General features: G+C 49.4%; 1 protein-coding gene across 1 annotated transcript in view; it reads right to left on the bottom strand.

The window, feature by feature from the left end:
• Window positions 1-515: 515 nt before the first annotated feature.
• UCK2 (uridine-cytidine kinase 2) overlaps window positions 516-17,467 on the bottom strand; it is a 77,295-nt gene continuing 60,343 nt past the window's right edge. The window contains exons 4-7 of the mRNA XM_046682870.1: window positions 14,238-14,380; window positions 7,898-7,995; window positions 5,717-5,765; window positions 516-4,352 (exon numbers count right to left, since the gene is read on the bottom strand). Coding sequence (XP_046538826.1) covers window positions 4,213-4,352; window positions 5,717-5,765; window positions 7,898-7,995; window positions 14,238-14,380 — 430 coding nt within the window. The 3' untranslated portion in view covers window positions 516-4,212. The remainder of the gene's footprint in view (window positions 4,353-5,716; window positions 5,766-7,897; window positions 7,996-14,237; window positions 14,381-17,467) is intronic.

Below are 17,467 nucleotides of genomic sequence, written 5' to 3'. Positions count from 1 at the left end.
TAAAAACAGGGAGAGATATGAATACCTATGTTGACTGACACACAAAGATCAATGAGATGTATGCGTTCAGAAGAATCTCATTCATATATGTGTATTCAACTTGAAGTTGTTCGCATCGGTATAATGTAAACTTTCCTCCAGCCACTCCCAAAAGTTTACTTTATTTAGGTTTTGTTTTGCTTGTTAGTGTAGAAGTTGAGGAAGGCGTAGTGAATGGCCCAGGGAAAGCAGTGAGGGGGGAGACTGCATAAACTAGATGACATCAGTGAAAGCAGGGAGCCAGAACGTCCCAGAGAACAGAGCCTCCCAAAAAGGGACAGAGGAGAAATGCGCCAAGTCACTCATCCTGCGCCAGCTAACCAGCCCGGGATGGCGAGGCTTAGCGACAGCATAACCGTAACTGTATTCACTCAGCAAACTCGGGGCGCTCCCCTCCCATCAGCCGCGGAGCCCTCACAGCCCGCTGGCCTCACTCACTGTGCCGCCTGCCCAAGCACCACAGAGAACGCAAGAGCTGGCTCATTTTGTTCAGTCTTTATTTACAGCAAAGTACATGATATGTGGTCATTTCGTAACTGCTAACAATAAAGGCAGGGCAGCAGAAAGAAAAGGGGAAGAGCAAGCATCTGAAAGAAGAAATACAAGCCTAAGTCTTGATTCAGCTACTCACCCTCTTCCTGAGGCAGGACTGGCTAGGCACTCCTGCCTCTAAGAGCAGCAAAGAAGCTGATCTGTAACACCAGCCACCTGGCCCGAGGAGGGTAGTAGAAGGCCCAGAGACAAAAGATCAAGGGGACTCTGAGCTCTAGGCTCCACGGTGATCTTCCCAACCTCTCTCTCCTTGGTTCATCTGATACCAAGACTGTCTCCCCTACTCCACCCTGAGCACAGGGTGAAGAGCAGGAATGGTAGACAAGTCCAGTCGGCCCTTCCCAGCAGAGCTCTGGCATCGCTGACAGGCAGCGGGGAGACTCCAGGGCAGAGGAAAATCCATCCTGCAATGGCCTTGGGCGCTAGCACAGGTCTAGGCTGCTAAGTCAAGGAAAGGCGCACAAGGACAGCAAAGGAGGTGATGCCCAAACCAACTGGGCTCCAGTCCCTCCTGCTTCCCAACAGCTCTGAGAAGCGTGCAAGCCTTCAGCCTGACCTAGTGGCCTAATGAGAGACTGGCAACCCACCCTGGGTGTGGAGACAAGCGTTCAATCCTAAGCCCAGCATCTGCAGGAAGCCAGCGTCCACACGACCGCTGAGCAGCCAAGGCCAGAGCGGGATGGTGCAGGAACGATTGGTCTGAAGGGTGACCTGGAGACCTTTCCCTCTCACCCTCCCCCAGATGGCTCTTCAGAGATCCTGTTGTCTAACCACCACCTCTTCGAGAGCTTATCCTATCCATTCCAAATCAAAGGACATCTGGGGTCGCAACACTTGCGTCTTCCTTATACAGACTCCCGTCTCTCTGCCCCTACTGGTCTCAGGCTGCTCAAGAAAAAGAAACCTGGGTCAGAAGCCCCATTAGCATGAAAGAGTGTGAGGCCAGGCCTTCCCATGACATGAGGCTTGGATGAGTGCGTCCAAAATACTTGGTCCACAGACAATATCTGGCAGGAAGGGAGAAGCAAGCACCGTTGGTGGCTCTGAAGCTAAGGGATGCCCATGCACACACGACCGACATTACCCGACTCTGCTCCTCGGCGTCTCCTCCCTGGACAGCAGAGTACCCAGATGACTCGTGTCATGATTTCCAGTCTAATGAGTCTCCCCTTGACTCTCCAGTGGAAATAGAGAGCTCTTAAAATACCAAGTCCAGGATTTGTGATTTAGAAAGCTCAAGTGCAGATACTCAGTTGGCTAAATGCTGGGGTCGCCAGAGAGGGGCAGAGCTTCCCATCCCTTCTTCGCCTCAGAGTGTGTCACAGAACCAGAGGATTCACCAGCGCTGCCCAGTGAGCACAGCTATTCCCCCAGCCAAGCCACCAAGAACTGGTGATGGTCTTACCAGGAGGCAGGACAGCCCTAGAGCTGCTCCCAAGCTAGGCCTGGGCTACTTAGAGCCACTGGAGGCTTGGTCCCAACACCACAGGTAGATGAGGAAGCGGCTAAGTGAGTCAAGGCTCAGAGATGTGAAGAATCCATCTTCCAAGGCAGTGGGATACACAGCCAAGGCACTAAATGGTTTGGCACCTGGGAGCTTCAAGTAAAGGGGAGTGTACCACCCACCAAAAGGCCAGGGCTCCCCCAGACAGGGATGGGCTTCCCCTGAGCACACACCAGCCCCATGAAGGCAAGAGGCCCTTGGGTCCTCAGGATCCTACCCAGGCCTGCCATCCACTCTGCATCTCAGAACCCTACAAGGGCATGACTAGAAAGATAAATACTGATTCTGAAACACACAGTCCAGAACGCATACATCCTGGTGAGTCCCAGCCCTCAGAGAGGCACCTCGGGGGCCTTCCCTTGATCCAATCAGGCGGTTGCTGCTGCTGGGAGCTCCCTCCAGGGCCTGTAGCACAGTCTCCTGAATGTCTCGGGGTGGCAAAGCTCTGTTGCAGATTATGTCTGACTTTTTGAAAGCAGTGAAAACAGAGTTTAGAATCAAACTGAGTCCAGAAAAGGGGAATCGAAGGGGATGGTGCTGAGTTTAAAGGGACAGTTCAGGGTGACCAGAGAGTAATGGCATCAGATGTATCTGAATGGCTCCAATGGCCTAGGAAAGCAATAGAAGGAGAAAGGTTCCCCATAATGTTCTGGTCAGTGGCAGCCACATGAAATAACTCAGGGCGTGGCCTACCAGGCACTGAAATGGTCAACACTGAAATGACAAGGCTCTGGCTCTTCTGCAGTTAAAAGCTCAGGCTTTAAAACTTATAATCATACTTCCTCCATCTCGCTTGATGCCCCCCCACCGCTTCCTCCACCCCTCCACCAACAATCTTGAGGAATCTGTACTTTTTGCAAAGAAGGAAATTTCCACCAAGAGGGAGCCCCCAGGAAAGCTGGAATTCATCACCCCAAGTGTTTTCAACCTAAGACTCCAACCTATGACTTAAATACTCTATTTCCTCTTCCCTGCTCTACATGCCCAAATCAGCTGGGCTGTGACGCTGCTGGTGACAATCACTGCTGAAAGGTGCATGCTATCTCACTGCAAATCCCCACATCTTGGTAAACAAAAGCGACTACTCCCTACATGGGCAGAGCTCTCCTGCCACCCTGTGAGGGGCAGCCAGGTGTCCTTCTGCCAGCAGAAGTCCTCAACCCAAGCCCAGGCTGCAAGGGGCCAATTGTGCACTCCACAGTCCAGGGAAGAGGCCAAGGAATGTGATCAGAGACTTCCCTGGGAGGCAGGAGGACCACTCAACAGGCACGGTTCTCCTCCCTCCTTCTCAATTCTCTCAGGAAGCGACCCCATCCAACCTGTATCAGGTAAGAAGAGAGAGGCAGCTCTGGCTCTTGGAAGTGGGAGAGTAAGGAAGGAGGTGTGGAGCTCCCCAAGCAGCCAGAGGTGGGGCACAGGGCAAGAAGAAAATGCAGAAGACTTGTTCTCAGTGGGCCTCTTCCCTGAGTTTGATTTTTGAGTGGAGGTCTCACCCAATTTCAACTCAGAAAAAAAGAAAAGAGTATTTCTCATCGACTGTCATTGAGCTCCACTCCAAGAAGGTGGCATCTGGCAGGGAAGGCAATCAAAGGTTCCCAACTCCACTCCCACTGAGCCCCACAGGCACTCAGAGCAATGAGACATGAGCCTCGGTCCTCGCCCCCCCATCTCCCACACAGATGCCTGAGCCTCCCCCACCTGCAACACAATAGGCAGTTTCCCCTCAGTGAGACGCCAGCTCCAGTCCCAAAACACTCCAGTACAGGTCCTCCTGCAAAATACTTATGGCAAACAGCTTTACAGTATTTGTACATTTACACAAAAATAGATCCTTTTATATATATATGTATTTATAACTGGTTACACGTTGGATTCATAATTAGGCATCACCAGTAGTAGTTGGCACAGTTTGTCATTTAAGCTCAGGGTCAAGTTCTGTTTCATTTTGCCGCTCCAAAGTACAAAAAAAAAAAAAAAAAATCAAAGGCATTTCATCTCCATGGTGTTTTCTTAAATACAGCAATGTCATAGGAAACCATATGTACAGATGAACAGTGCCTTCTAACCCCTCCTCCTGTCTCTTGAAGATAGGGGCCAGGGTCTGAAGGAGACGGGGGTCAATGTGGCCGGCTGCTGGACTCTGAGGCCTGCCTCTTGCGTGAAGGGGTATAGCCGTTGAGATAGCCATTGGTCTGCCGTTTGGAGATCCCTCCATTCAGGATGTCCTGGATGTGCTGCACGATGAGGTTGATGGCCACTGTGGGGCAGAGACCGGCAAAGTGTTAGGGATGTGGGGAGGGATGGGAGCACACGTGTAGGGCTGTGTGTCTATTTGGGTGGAAGGGCACACAGGAACCAGAGGCTCAGAACGCTTCCAGGTAACTGGCTCTGCCAGTTGTGGGCAAGTCACTCAAACCTCCAACATGGCTAATATGACCTCCCTCGCAGGAGAGTTCTTAAGACTAAGACAGATAATACCTGGGACACAGCAAACCCTAAATGAACGGGCTTCTTATCAGGAGATGATCAGTCAGAACTGGATGAAAGCCATCAGCCAGAATTCTGTGGACATGAGGACTAGCCTTCATTCTGACACCATTGACTAGCTGTGAGATGCTTCCACTAGGGAACCTACCAGCTGCGCATCCCAAGTAGAGTGACCCCACAGAAGGCCCTTTCCTTCAAAGATAATAAAGATAGGACTCTCTTTTCTTAGCATTAGAGATAAGTTAGGCACCCTATGAAGTTACCAATGTGCACATCACCAAACATGGGATACACATCAAATGCTTTCCAAGGTAATGCACGAAGAATATAACATCTCTTCTTGGTACTCTCCGGGTTGTATGCACCAAATCTAATCATGAGGACACGAAGACAAACCCGAGTTGAGGGCCATTCTACAAAACAATGGACCTGTACTCCTCAAAAATGTCAAAGGAGATTTTATCAATATTATGTTTCCTGAATGTGATGATTGCACTGTGGATAGGCATGAAAATGTCCTTATCTTTAAGAAATACACAGTGAAATATTCCTTGCTGAGATGAACTCCCAAATGACTCAGCAAAAATATAAACTTTTTAAATGGAGGAAAATTGAAAAAAATTATAAAGAGAATGAGAAGACAGGGTCTTCTTGCAGATCAACTCTGCCCCACTATGCCTAAGTCCGGAGGTATATCTGCTTCGTAGACAAGCCAAAACAAATAAATAAATGCACTAGTGGCAGCAACAAGCTCCCTTTAAGAAGGGCCACCTTGATGACAGGTCATTCTTAATTAGATTAAGAAGGAAATCTGCTTTTGCTTAAAAAAATTGGCCTCAGATACAAGGTATCCAATTGTCATCACTGGGGGGATAGACAGAGGTAGTCTACAGCCCTCTGACTTCTGCCAGAGAAGCACAAATTCACATCTGTCCCCATAGACGTACATACATATTCACAGGGGCCTGTTCCCAAGGCCAGACGCGTAGGTGGAAATTCCTCTCTGGCTCACAATGGCCGCCTGGTGGGTCAGCACGTCCATAGAGCCTTGTTTGGGCCACATCTTGCCCCAAAGTATGACTTAACAAAGGGCAGAAGTTATGCCCCACAAGATGACACCCCATGAGGACTCACCTAGATTATCTGCACCTCTAGGAATTATCACATCAGCGTATTTCTTTGTCTGTGGAGAAAGATATTGACATTGCATTAAAGAGGAGTTCAGAGAGAAACTGGCCCAAGGCCCTCTCTCAGGGAACATGGGGAGGCGCCAGCCTTCTCAGGACTGATCCCAGAGGGCCACAGCTTGAGGCTTCAAACACAGTATTTTTTACCCATTTTATCTAAATTATAATATATCAGCTTTTTCTTGAGTTCTGATTATTAATGTTTAACATTGTTTCAGCTTACAACCTGCACACAGGACATGGTCTTTGAAACCAAACATGTAATTGCCTCTTCCCCACTAGAAAAAATATGAATTAGAAAAATGCAAACTAAAAAGAGAAGCAGTTCACCTTGGACTTCTACACACAGTCTGTCTAGCACAAGGGCAAACCCAGAAAAAGTAATCCCCATTGATGACCATTTTCATTGGCTCTGTTATTACATTATTTTTTTTAAAAGGCCATGATCAGACACAATCCTTTTTTTTTTCTTAATTGACTGAGATTTTGTGGACCATTTTACAAATAACTGTGTGCTGGTGTATACCCTAAGTTTAGGGTAGGAGGATCATATAAACAATGCCTTGGGTATGTGGGCATCTTTATTCTGCAGCATCCACACTAGAACTCCTGAAACACAGCTGCGTCAGGCTCAAACCCAACTTGACCTGGGCAGACGATTGATCAAGTCCAAGCTCCTGGCTTACATGGGAATGAGCTGATCATCCTTGAGCACAGAGTGGCTGGACAGCAGGAACAAGGAGAAACAACCCAGAAAATGTGCAGAATTCTGAGCTCCATTATGACTAAGTTAAACAGCAGAAAATTGGTAGTTAACTCTAATTTGTGTCCAATAATAAGTTTACTTTGTGTTCTTAATATTAAGGTAAAAAGAGTAGGAGAGGTCCTCAGATAGAGAGATGGGTGGATAGAATTTCCCGGCTCCTGGCCCCCTCTGTTCTCTTCCCAGAAACCTAATCCTGTAACCCAATCATCTCTAGGGGAATGAATAGCACATCCAGGTTACTCAGGCTGACTCACAAAGTGTCGGTCCCTGATCTGAAACAAAGTCAGGTGTGGTTTGACGCAAAACCTGCTAACAGACCTAAAGAAACAAAGATGGTTTCGGATCTCATTTTTCCAGGAGAGGAGAAAGAAAGAAGTTAATTATTAGGAGAAGCAGAGAAATTCCCACACCCAGCCTCACTCTACACCTCTTCTCAATGCCCTCACAGACTCCGGTCTCCCAAAAGAAGTCACCCAAGCCCAGGCCAAGTCCCAACCTCTCCGGCTGTCCCTCAGAGCTGAATTATAAATCATTAGGGAGACAGACCCTAGTCTGGCCACCTGGAAAAGACACCTGACACAGGTGTAGGAGTCTCCTGAATTAAACACTCTCATTCACAAACTAGGCTCTGTCCCACATCTTCCTCCACCACAACCCCACCACTCCACACTTCTTGTCCCTTGGCTGCCTTCCCTCAACATTCACCTGTCTTTCCCTAGAAAGCTGAGGGTGTGTCCTGGGCTGAGGGCTAATTCACTGAAAATTGAGCATTTCCCCTGTCCCCAACCTTCTTTCTCTGAAAGCCACCTCACCAGAGAGTTCCCAGCTGCCAAGAGGAGGACTGATGCGTCTATGCCGTGGCAGAAGGACGGAAGCATATTCCAACATGGCTCGACGCTTCCCAAATGGGAACTTTTACAGGGGCCCAAGACAAGCTCAAAGCAGGGCTCAAATGTAGGGGCAGAAGAGATTCAGAAGCGAACACCCATAGCTGAGCTCTCCCGGTACCAACACTCCAACCATCACAGGTCCAATGGTCGAGTCTACCCTGAGATATGATGCACCCTCAATAAAGGGTCTCACACCATGAGTCCATGAAGCAAGAGGTGTTGAGCTTGCTGGAAATTAGACAGCAGGATCCTAAAGGGCTAGCCCAAAAAAGAGTGGCAGGACAGAGCTCCTACAGAACACAATGGTAGGACCCAAAGCACCACAGGCTATCCTTTCCTGGGACTTCAGGATAGAGGGTCCCTCAGAGAGAGGAAAGAGATTCAGGCTGGGGAGCACCTTGCATACCTTTACTTGTATGATTAAATTTGAAATTCTAAATTCAACAAAAAACAAACAAAGAACACAACTCACTGGCAAGCAGAATTCCTCAAAGGCAGGCTTGACGAACGTAATGTACTGAGACAAAATCTGCTCAAGGTCCCTTCCTCTTTCGCTGATGTCCCTTAATACTATAAGAGAAGGAAAAACAACAATCAAGAAAATGGTGCGTGAGCCAACACATGTCTACCCTCCACGAGGCAGTCCGGGCTCACGCAGGCTCCACAATGATTCAAAAGCCAGATTCCTGAGAGAGTTGGGCAAGAGTAGGTCAGCAGCAGCTTCGGGAAAAACAAGTTACATTTTTATGTCTTACTGCAGTCAAATTCGGCTAGGACAAAAAGCTCTCTGAGGCAATAGGCCGTCTGGCCTAGGCCAACAGTTTTCTTGTGTCAAGCAACATGTGATCCAAATAAAATTGCATTGTGAACCAAAAAAAAAGCAGGACAGTTCTGGGGAGCTTCAGGAAGGAGATGGGGCTCAGAGAGGTGGCGGGGCTTCCTGGCAAAGGGGGCGAGTTGCCAGCAGAATTTCTCCTTTGCTCACCTTGGTCCTGTCCCCTTGCACACACTTACCTGTGTGCAGTCCAGTGACCTACTGCTGATGTGCCCCCTCATCACACCCAGCTCCCACCCACACTCCATCCCCTGTGGGGCGGAAGGCAGGCAGAGGGTCCAGCTGCAGTCAGCCATTCTTGCTGACTTCAAGCACAGAGGTGTGCAGACGGAAAACCATGGTTTAGGAAACTGTGTGCTGGAGCTCTGAAGGAGCCCAGATTGACCCAAACTCACCATTTTCTACCTTCTTCATCCTGGGCAGTGCTATTCAGGGACCTTCATCAGACTTTTTTAATAGAGTCTTTTGTCAAAAAAATGGGATAGGGGGGCTGGCCCCGTGGCCGAGTGGTTAAGTTCGCGCGCTCTGCTGCAGGCGGCCCAGTGTTTCGTTGGTTCGAATCCTGGGCGCAGACATGGCACTGCTCATCAAACCACGCTGAGGCAGCGTCCCACATACCACAACTAGAGGGACCCACAACTAAGAATATGCAACTATGTACCAGAGGGGCTTTGGAGAGAAAAAGGAAAAAATAAAAAAAATCTTTAAAAAAAAAAAAAAAAAAAGGGATAGGGTCTGACCGTCTAAGGAACTGGAATCCTAGATCTGCCATTGTACATGAACCTCCCTGAGCCTCAGTTTCCCCCAAACACAGTAGTGAGTTTGGAAGACTTGTTTTAAATCTTAGTACCATGAGCTATTAAATCTTTCACCCCCACCCCAAAAGGGTATCCTAGCCATCTACAATCATTCGTGATGGCCCCTCGGCTCCTCTCACCATTTCTCAGGATACAGACTCAAGCGTGGGTTGAAAAGCAATGTAAACAAACACAGGGAGCAGTTGTGAGTGAATTTCTGGAAAACCATGCCTCTAAATAATTCAGTATTTATGTATGCACATGGGTGCGTGCATACATGCACTGGCAGGGAGGGGCAGGAAAGAGGGCAAGTGTCATGGTTCTGATCCAGGCTGGCATGACGTCTGTGAGATGGGACAGCTAGGAAACTGTCAGGAAGACCACATGCCAGACAGCGAGGTCACACTGCTCCCACCACCTTGGCTTTTCTACCAGCTCCTCAATTTACAGGAGTTTGTTCCACAAGTGCCCTGGTAATAAAATGGTTGGCTGGTTCCTAATGCGTCAGGACTTGCCTCACAATTCTCCCCAACCAGCAGCGGAGCCTTCCCCAGCCAGGAAATAGTCTTCTCGGATATTTCGACACAGGCCCCGCTCTGGCTGCCCCAGCAGCTCTGCCAGGGAGACTCGCCCAAGAAGGAGCCCGAAGAGCTGCCACGTGGCACACCCCCACGAGCCTCTGGCACGCAGGGCTAACGAGCTCAACTTGGCCAAAACACACAGCAGTGTGGCCTCCTGTCCTTCACACGTCTCCAGATAAAGTCCAAAGCAAAAAGGAAGCCAGACCAAAAGGGTATCAGAGCTGGGAAAAACCAAACACACGCCCGCACTGTTTAAGCACACACAAGCCCTGGAACAGCCTGATGCCAGGCTTGTTTCGCAAGAATGTGGATTTCACACAACTTTGGACAGCTTTAAGCACAGTGGGAACCTTCGTCCTTCCCCCAGCACGCGAACACATGCAGGCACGCTCCTTTCACGGAGCTCTCCCACTGCCCTCAGCCCGGGCCTGCAGCTCCCTGCCATCTCGCAGACCTGATGGCTTCACCTGTTACATCACTGGAGTGAGGACGGACCCGCAGGGAGACGGCAGGTAGAACAAGTGAGTCACACTGAGTCTGCTCTAGAGTCCATGTCACTTCTTGTTCCACCATCTAGAGCCATAAGGGCAAAACTGACCTCGATTTGAATCCGGAACCCACTAACCACTACCTCTGTGATCTCAGACAAGTTCCTTAACCTCTTTGAATCTCATTTTCCTTAACTGTAAAATAGAGACAATATTAGTATCCTTCTCTTAAAGTTGTTACTTAGGAATACAGGGAGATGTACATAAAAGTCTCTAGTTAGCACTGTGGCTGGCACACATGTTCCATAAATCTGAGCTTCTATGGTGATTTCGATGACAACAGAACCTGAGGAAGCTTCAGGAGAGGGACAGCTCCTGATAGAGCAGACCTTTGGGAAACCACCGGGGGGCAGGAACCGTGAACTCGGGTAAACAGGTTAGACCCAGCTGAGAGTGGAGAGCCTGCAGAGCTGCTGGAAAGGTTGGGGTGGGAGCGTGGGAGGAGACAGCAGGACACAAACACATGGGAAGCCGAGAGGGAGACACAGGGAAGACAGGGAGGAGTCATCCTACGCTTTCCACCCTGGAAAAGGAAACAGGAAATGGGTCAGAATGTCGCCCAGACATCGGGAACGTGCAAAATCAAAAGGCATGGCCCGCCACTGCTCCCCAAGAGCCTTCCACCAAGTTATCACCAGACCGGGACCCTTCCTTGAGCCAAGGACAACACAGAACCAGCCAGTTCACTGCGCTGAAACGCCCTGCTCCTCTGGCGCAGGCAGGAAACGGGGCCAAGCCAAGGACTGAGTCAGAAACAAGGTCTTGGCACAAACCGGAAACTCCAGGGACTCAAAGCTGGCTCCCTCCTCATCCCTCTGACCCCGGCACATTTGCTGGGCCAGGACAGGCCCTTTCAGAGAATGAGTGAAGGGCAGAAACTACAGGTCTACCCACCTTCTCTGCTTGGCTTCTACTTCAGCCCTTCCAAATCCATTAGTGCTCCTTCTGGTCAGCCAAAGCCAAGAAAATTTAGAAGGACCCCAAATAAATACAATTTCTCAATGGTTAAGTCCATTCACTTTAAAAATGAGTTGAGGAAACGTGTTAGTCTAGTAAAAGGACAGACTGACTTTCTCAAGACCCACTGCTGCCCTAACGCTATGTGAACTGGGCCCAGAGAACTATGGCAGGGGACAGACTAGGTGTCAGCAGTCCTAGTCCCCCAGCTCAGGTCTTCCCCGTCCCCAAATTCAAGGGTTGGTTAGGGGAAATAATGCATATAGAGGGAAGGGGAAGGCAAGCATAGCTGGAAGGAGACCGATCCCCTAGAAGTACAAGGGGTCCCCATGGGAAGGAGGTCTTTCCAAGGCTGCAGGACTCAAAGGCAGATCCCCTCTCCCACACGAGGGTCAACTGGTATGTGAGGGTCACATGCCCAGGAGGGTGTGACACACAGATGGGTAAAACCATGGGGCTAACTCGGGGAATGTTCTTATGCCCAACAGCTGCTCCTGACTAAGCCCCGCCTCTCCCTTACCAGGCACCCTCCCACACCACAAAGCAGATGCCAGGCATGGCTTTTGTCCTATGTGGACAGAGAATGAATTTGTAGAAATAGCATGTGGAAAAGTCCCACAAGTCCACCAGGATGAAGTGACTCTCCAGGGGTTGACATGAGAAGACAGCAGATCTCAAAAGAGAAAGCAGCAAGGAGTACCATGGAAGACAGGGGTTACAGAACTGACCCCAAGAAACCCCCAGGAAGACCACCACCACCTCAAGTCTTTCCCCCATTTCACATAAGGATCCCAGTACAAGAAAGGGAGGGAGAATTTTCCATTTAATCTACACCATGTTTATCTGTTTGAATTAGAAGCCAAGATTCATTTGGTTTCCAAGGACACTGCCACTGCACAACCCTGGTTCTAATTTCTTGTGCAACGCCTTGCACTCCCTCCTCCCTTGAGCATAACTGCATCCCCTGGGACCTTAGTATCACCTGCTGGACCAATGATGGTTCAGCCCTGAGGATGTGACCGCTCGTAGGTTCTGATCAGCCCAGACAGAAACTCAGGAACACAGAACAAAATCTACCCCCTCAGGTGAAGCAGATTTCTGATCCACCATGTCGATATTTATCGACTAATGCACTGCCAGGCATTTACCTGCATTACCTCTAATCAGCACAACTATGCTAGGAGTGCTAATCATTACATGATCAACCAATAGAAAAATGAGGTACAAAGAGGTTAAAACCTAATTTGCCCGAAATCACCCATCCACCAAATGCTGAAACCAGGATTTAAGTCCAGTTCACGAGACTCCAACTTTTCCCCCCAACACATCAAGCTGCCCTTCCTAATTTGGCAAGTTAATATGGACATGGAGCAGATCAACCCAGGCAGGACCTGGGTTTGTGGATTCAGGTGATAAACCAGGCCCTGGGGCAGATACATGAGGGATTGTCAGGCTCAGTTATCTCAATTATCTATGAAATCTCACCTGGCCAGAGTCACACCCTAAAAAACAGGCCTGTCTCCCTCATATTACCCACAAAGAAACCCAAGACTGAGAGGTCTCAAGAACCACCAAAGTCACAAAGCTAGCTGAAGGCTCTGCTAGGACTAGAAGAATACAGGCCTCCCACTCTCCTTCCTTCTTCCATCACAGAGTCCTAGCCCCCCCCACCCACCTGGAGCTGAAGTGTGGCTCCATCTGACTAATAGAGTGTGGATCCTATTACTACCTGGGAGGGCAAAAACCAGGGACTCGTTTCTCCATATTCTGCTGGTTCCGTTTATAGTTCCTGCAATCAGACTACTGAATTGGATAAACTACAAATTTGTTTCATGAACCGAGAAGAGAAAATTTCACAGACTTCGAGGTCAGAAGGCTCTGGGCTGGAGCTTCCAAAAATCTGAATTTGCCAATGAGTTGCTCTGTGACTAGGAGCTCGCCTTTTCATTTCCTTTGCCTCTCTTCTCTTCCGCACAATGGAGACTCGAAGCCTTCATCCCCTTCCACCCCTCTCTTCAGTCACCCCCACCCCACTGCCTTTGCTGGGTCCTGTCAGCTCTAACTCTGCTGGTATGTTTCTCATCTCTCCCAGCTCTCCTTCCCTCTCCCACCACCTATGGACGACAGCCCTACCTATAGTCCAGATCAGCAAAGAAGTCCCCAAAAAGAACCCCCAGCCACAATCTTCACTTAGGTTTCCTCTGTCAGAATAATCTTCCAAAGGAGAGCTGAGGCCATGTCATCACGCTGCTCAAAACCCCTTGGTAGCTTTCCCTCTTCTACCAGGAACCAAATTGGAAGCCAAATCTCCACAATCTGCTCCAAACTACTTTCTAGTGTCTCTTCGTTTAGCCCTCTATGAACTCCAGCCACCTGCCTCTTGGAACAGGCCATATGTGCCTGTATTTGCACTGTGTACCTCTTGGGTTGCCTACGTCATCACCCTACCACATCCAAGACCTACCCTTCTTCCTCCTGAAGCCTCCCAACCTCCCTAGTGGAAGCAAGCTCTCTGCTCAGTGTCCTACAGAGCTGAATTCACAGGCTCAGCTCCCCAACCCACGAGCAGTTCTGTGTCTTCAGTACACAGGCACGGGGCCTCACACAGGCACACGCAGAGGCCTGCAGAGGAAACCACCGACTTTGCTCTGGAGCTGGCTGGACAGAGTGACACAAACTCTGTAGAGCTTTCTGGAAAATAAAGGGCTAGAGAAGCAGGCTAGTAGAATGAGCTGCCCAGCACTGCAGGCAGAGAATGTCCTATAGTTAGTTCCTGGCTTGATTGTAGTGCTTGGGAAAATCATAAGGAACTAAGCATTTAACCCAACTTTTTTCCAGTGAAACCAGAATGTAAACTTCTTCTTTCAGCTCTGTGATCTCATAGGGCTTGCATTATCCAAAACAGTAAGTGACTAATCCCTTCTCAAATATCCTGAACATTTGGATAGCAGGACATCCTGGGGCTGAACTGACACAGCTGGGCTGGGCCATGCGGCCAGAAGGCCACCTCAGGGAAAGCATGGGCTTCAGGCTCAGGGAGGCAGGGAGCTGTCACGGGCCACCAACAGGGCCACCAGAGGCTTTTAGAACGCACCTCTGCGGGAGAGCCGGGTGTCCGCATCTGTGTCCACGAAAAGCTTCATCTGGAACAGGTCCCGCACCTCCTGGGAGTAGAAGGCCAGGATCCCTTCGAAGAGCACCACGTCCGCGGGGTAGACGGTGACCGTCTCCTCCTTCCTGCAAAGCACAGAGCAGATGACGGGCCGAGCTGGGCAGGGTGAGCTAGAGGGGGAGAACAAGTGCAAGAGCATCTCTGGGGGCCTGGGGGCCTTCCCTTTCAGACTCAGAGTGGGGCTGAAAGGGTTTAACTAACAGGTGGCCCTCAGACCACCACTGAAGAGCCAAACAAGGGCAATCACAGCTGGGGCAAAGGTCTCCTTTGACCGGTTCTTCTGAGCTTTTGCCACAAAGCAGAAATGGAGCACAGCCCTCCTTCTCCCTGGGAGAAAAAACCTGCTGTTGAATGAAGAATAAAGACGGGCAAAAACAGACGTGATTTTTTTCTCCGAAGGCGTCTCCAGGAATGCTCTCAGGGCTGGCATTTCTGGAACCTAACACTGAACTTTCAAAAACAGAAACTCACAGTTTTCTCCCAACAACCCCACCCCTTTCCCCCAGTCCTGAGGCAGCTGGAAGGAGGGAGGAAGGGACAGGAAAAAAAGAAAGTTCAGAAAAGAGGATGGAGGAGAGAAAACATCTACACGGAAGTAAAGACTCACAAGTTCTGTCCGATCTGGCTCCGCCATAAGCCAGCTCTGTGGCCGTGGGTCATTCCCCAAGCTCCCTCGAGCTCCTCTTCCTCATCAATAAAGCAAGGATACGCATCACCTCATCCATCTACCCCACACGGTTGGGAAGTCCAAGGCAGAAACTAATGAAACATGACTTTTCAAAAGCCAGGGGGGTAAAACATTGCTAAATCGATAAAAGGAGCTGCTGGGTCCAGCTCCGCCTCGCCTCAACTTTCACTGTGTTCGTATCCTCTGATTCTGTCCTAAAACTACCTTGCACGTCACCTACTCTCTCTTGCTCAAAATTCACTGAAAGGGAAGCAATGATTGCCACTGCAAGGTTACTACTCACCCTGACTAGCAGACCAGCAAACGTCTGTGAATCAAACCAAATAAAACAATTTTCTTTAAAGTTCCTTAAGACAATAGGGTTATCTGTGCAAACGTTGGGAGGTCAGCAGCAGCTGCCAACTAAAGGGGAGGGCATTCAAACTTCCCTCCCATAAACACTCTTGGATTCCTTATTAGCTCAGACCCTTGGCTTCCTGCCTAAATTCTAAGGCAGGCGCAGCTGGAGCAGCTACCACGGAGGCGGAATACCAGGCAGAAAAGGACCAGGGTAGTAAGATCAGGAGACTCTAGAATAGTGGTCTAAGTTCAGATGTACTCAGAATCATCTGCGGAGCTTTTAAAAAATGTTTACACCTGGACACTACCCCCCTGGGGCTCTGATTTCGTTAGTCTAGGGTGGAGCTAAAACAATGATACTTTTAAAAGGCTCCCCAGGTATTTCTAACGTGCAGCCAGGGTTGAGGAGCCCCAGTCTACAGAATGTCAGCTACCAGAAAATAGGGTGCCCATTGTGGTTCAGGATAAGGAAGCAAACTGGCCGAGTTCAGAAGGGAAATGGGTAGAAAAAAGGATCAATGAGTGAGTAAGTGAAATAATGAGCCACTCCAGGCAACTGCCCTGGGCCAAGGAGAGGATGGAAAGGATTTGCTGGGAAACAAATAACACGTGTGTGCAGGATTCCTAGGCTTCCACATGGAAAACCCTAACAGAAAATGCAAGGACGGTGCTGGGTTTAGATATACGGACGCTACCTCAAGCACTGATCAGGATGCCTAACTGATCAACACTAGAAAGGAACAGGTGGTTTTCCAACTCAACAGACCTCCCTTTTCAATCCTGGGAAAGTAAGGAGAACACAACTGCCTGTTTGTGGTCGGTGCCCCAAGAAGCTGGAACTGATCATTTCCCAAGGCCACACATAGGTCTGGGTGGGAGAAACTTTCCAAACAGCTCTGAGTTAAAAACATTTACTGAACAACTTCTAGCCCAGAATGTGCAAGGAGCCACATTCGGTGCAATATTCCATTTAAGAGTTTAGAGCTTGGCTGGGAAGTCCACATAAGAAACCCAGACTCTTAGAGCACTGCAGTAACCTAGTCCAACCTTCTCATTTGGCTTATGAGGAAGGGGAAGACCAGAGACGAGTATTTACAGCAAATATGTGTCTGCTCAGCCTCAGTCCAACATTTGTTTGTATTGCACCATGAAAGGCCCATGGGTGGGACAGGATCAGTTAACTCTGAACAGCTGGGGCCCTAACAAGTGACCCCTGAGAGTTGGGGGCATTGCTGTGGTCTGGAGTGGGGGGTTGGGGGGAGAGTTTCACAGAAGAAGTGGGTCGTGGACCACTGAAGAACAGGGGTTTAAAATGTAAGTTATGAAAGGAATCAGGAGAATGAAGTGAACCATGTCTGGATGGGGAAATCTGCCGGGGTTTCTTTGGTTAAAACATAAACTTGATGGAGTTCACGCTGCATAAGGCACTCATCTCCATCCCTTGACGCCATGCTGGTCAGGCCCTGACTCCTGCCAACTACCCTCATGTCCACTGCCTTACTTCAGGCCTCTCATCCGGGCGAGCTTCATAAATAGCATCATAGATCCTCTCTTGCTGTCACCAGAATGACCCTTCCACTCCTACACAGCAGCCATCTGTGGCTCCCTACTGCCAACACATTTGCACTCCTGGCCTTGGCGTCCATGGCCCTTCCTGATCTGAGGCCTGCCTACCTCCCAGCTTCCTCCTTCTCCTGAGGCTCTCCCCACACACTGACCTCATCCCTCTACATCCCAGCTGCAATTCCCCACCAAGCTTGTCCCTGAAGTGCCTCCCGCACATTACCTTGGAAATCCCTTTCCCCAACAACTACTTACACTTTCCAATATACAGCGTAAGTATCCCCTCCTCCATACAAGGTGCTCTAAATCCACAGCCATTCCTCCCTCCTTTACTCTCCTCCACAGGCCCTTTCCTTTGTTGTCATGCTACATTTTAATTCTGCAGCAGTACCCCTGCCCTGGACCTGAGAGGTGATAGGCTAGACTCTCTCTTGTCAACGTGACATCACCAGCACTCCCTGCAAAGACAAGAAACTACAATTCCCAGAATCCCTTTCCCTACAGGGTCCCAGGTTACTTTGCCAATGAGAGATTTAGACGATGAAGTGAAACAAAATCTATA

Source organism: Equus quagga, chromosome 13 (assembly GCF_021613505.1).
Source record: "Equus quagga isolate Etosha38 chromosome 13, UCLA_HA_Equagga_1.0, whole genome shotgun sequence".
NCBI lineage: Eukaryota > Metazoa > Chordata > Mammalia > Perissodactyla > Equidae > Equus > Equus quagga.
The sequence above is the reverse complement of the archived record's forward strand: the minus strand, read 5'-3'. Positions and strand labels throughout refer to the sequence as shown.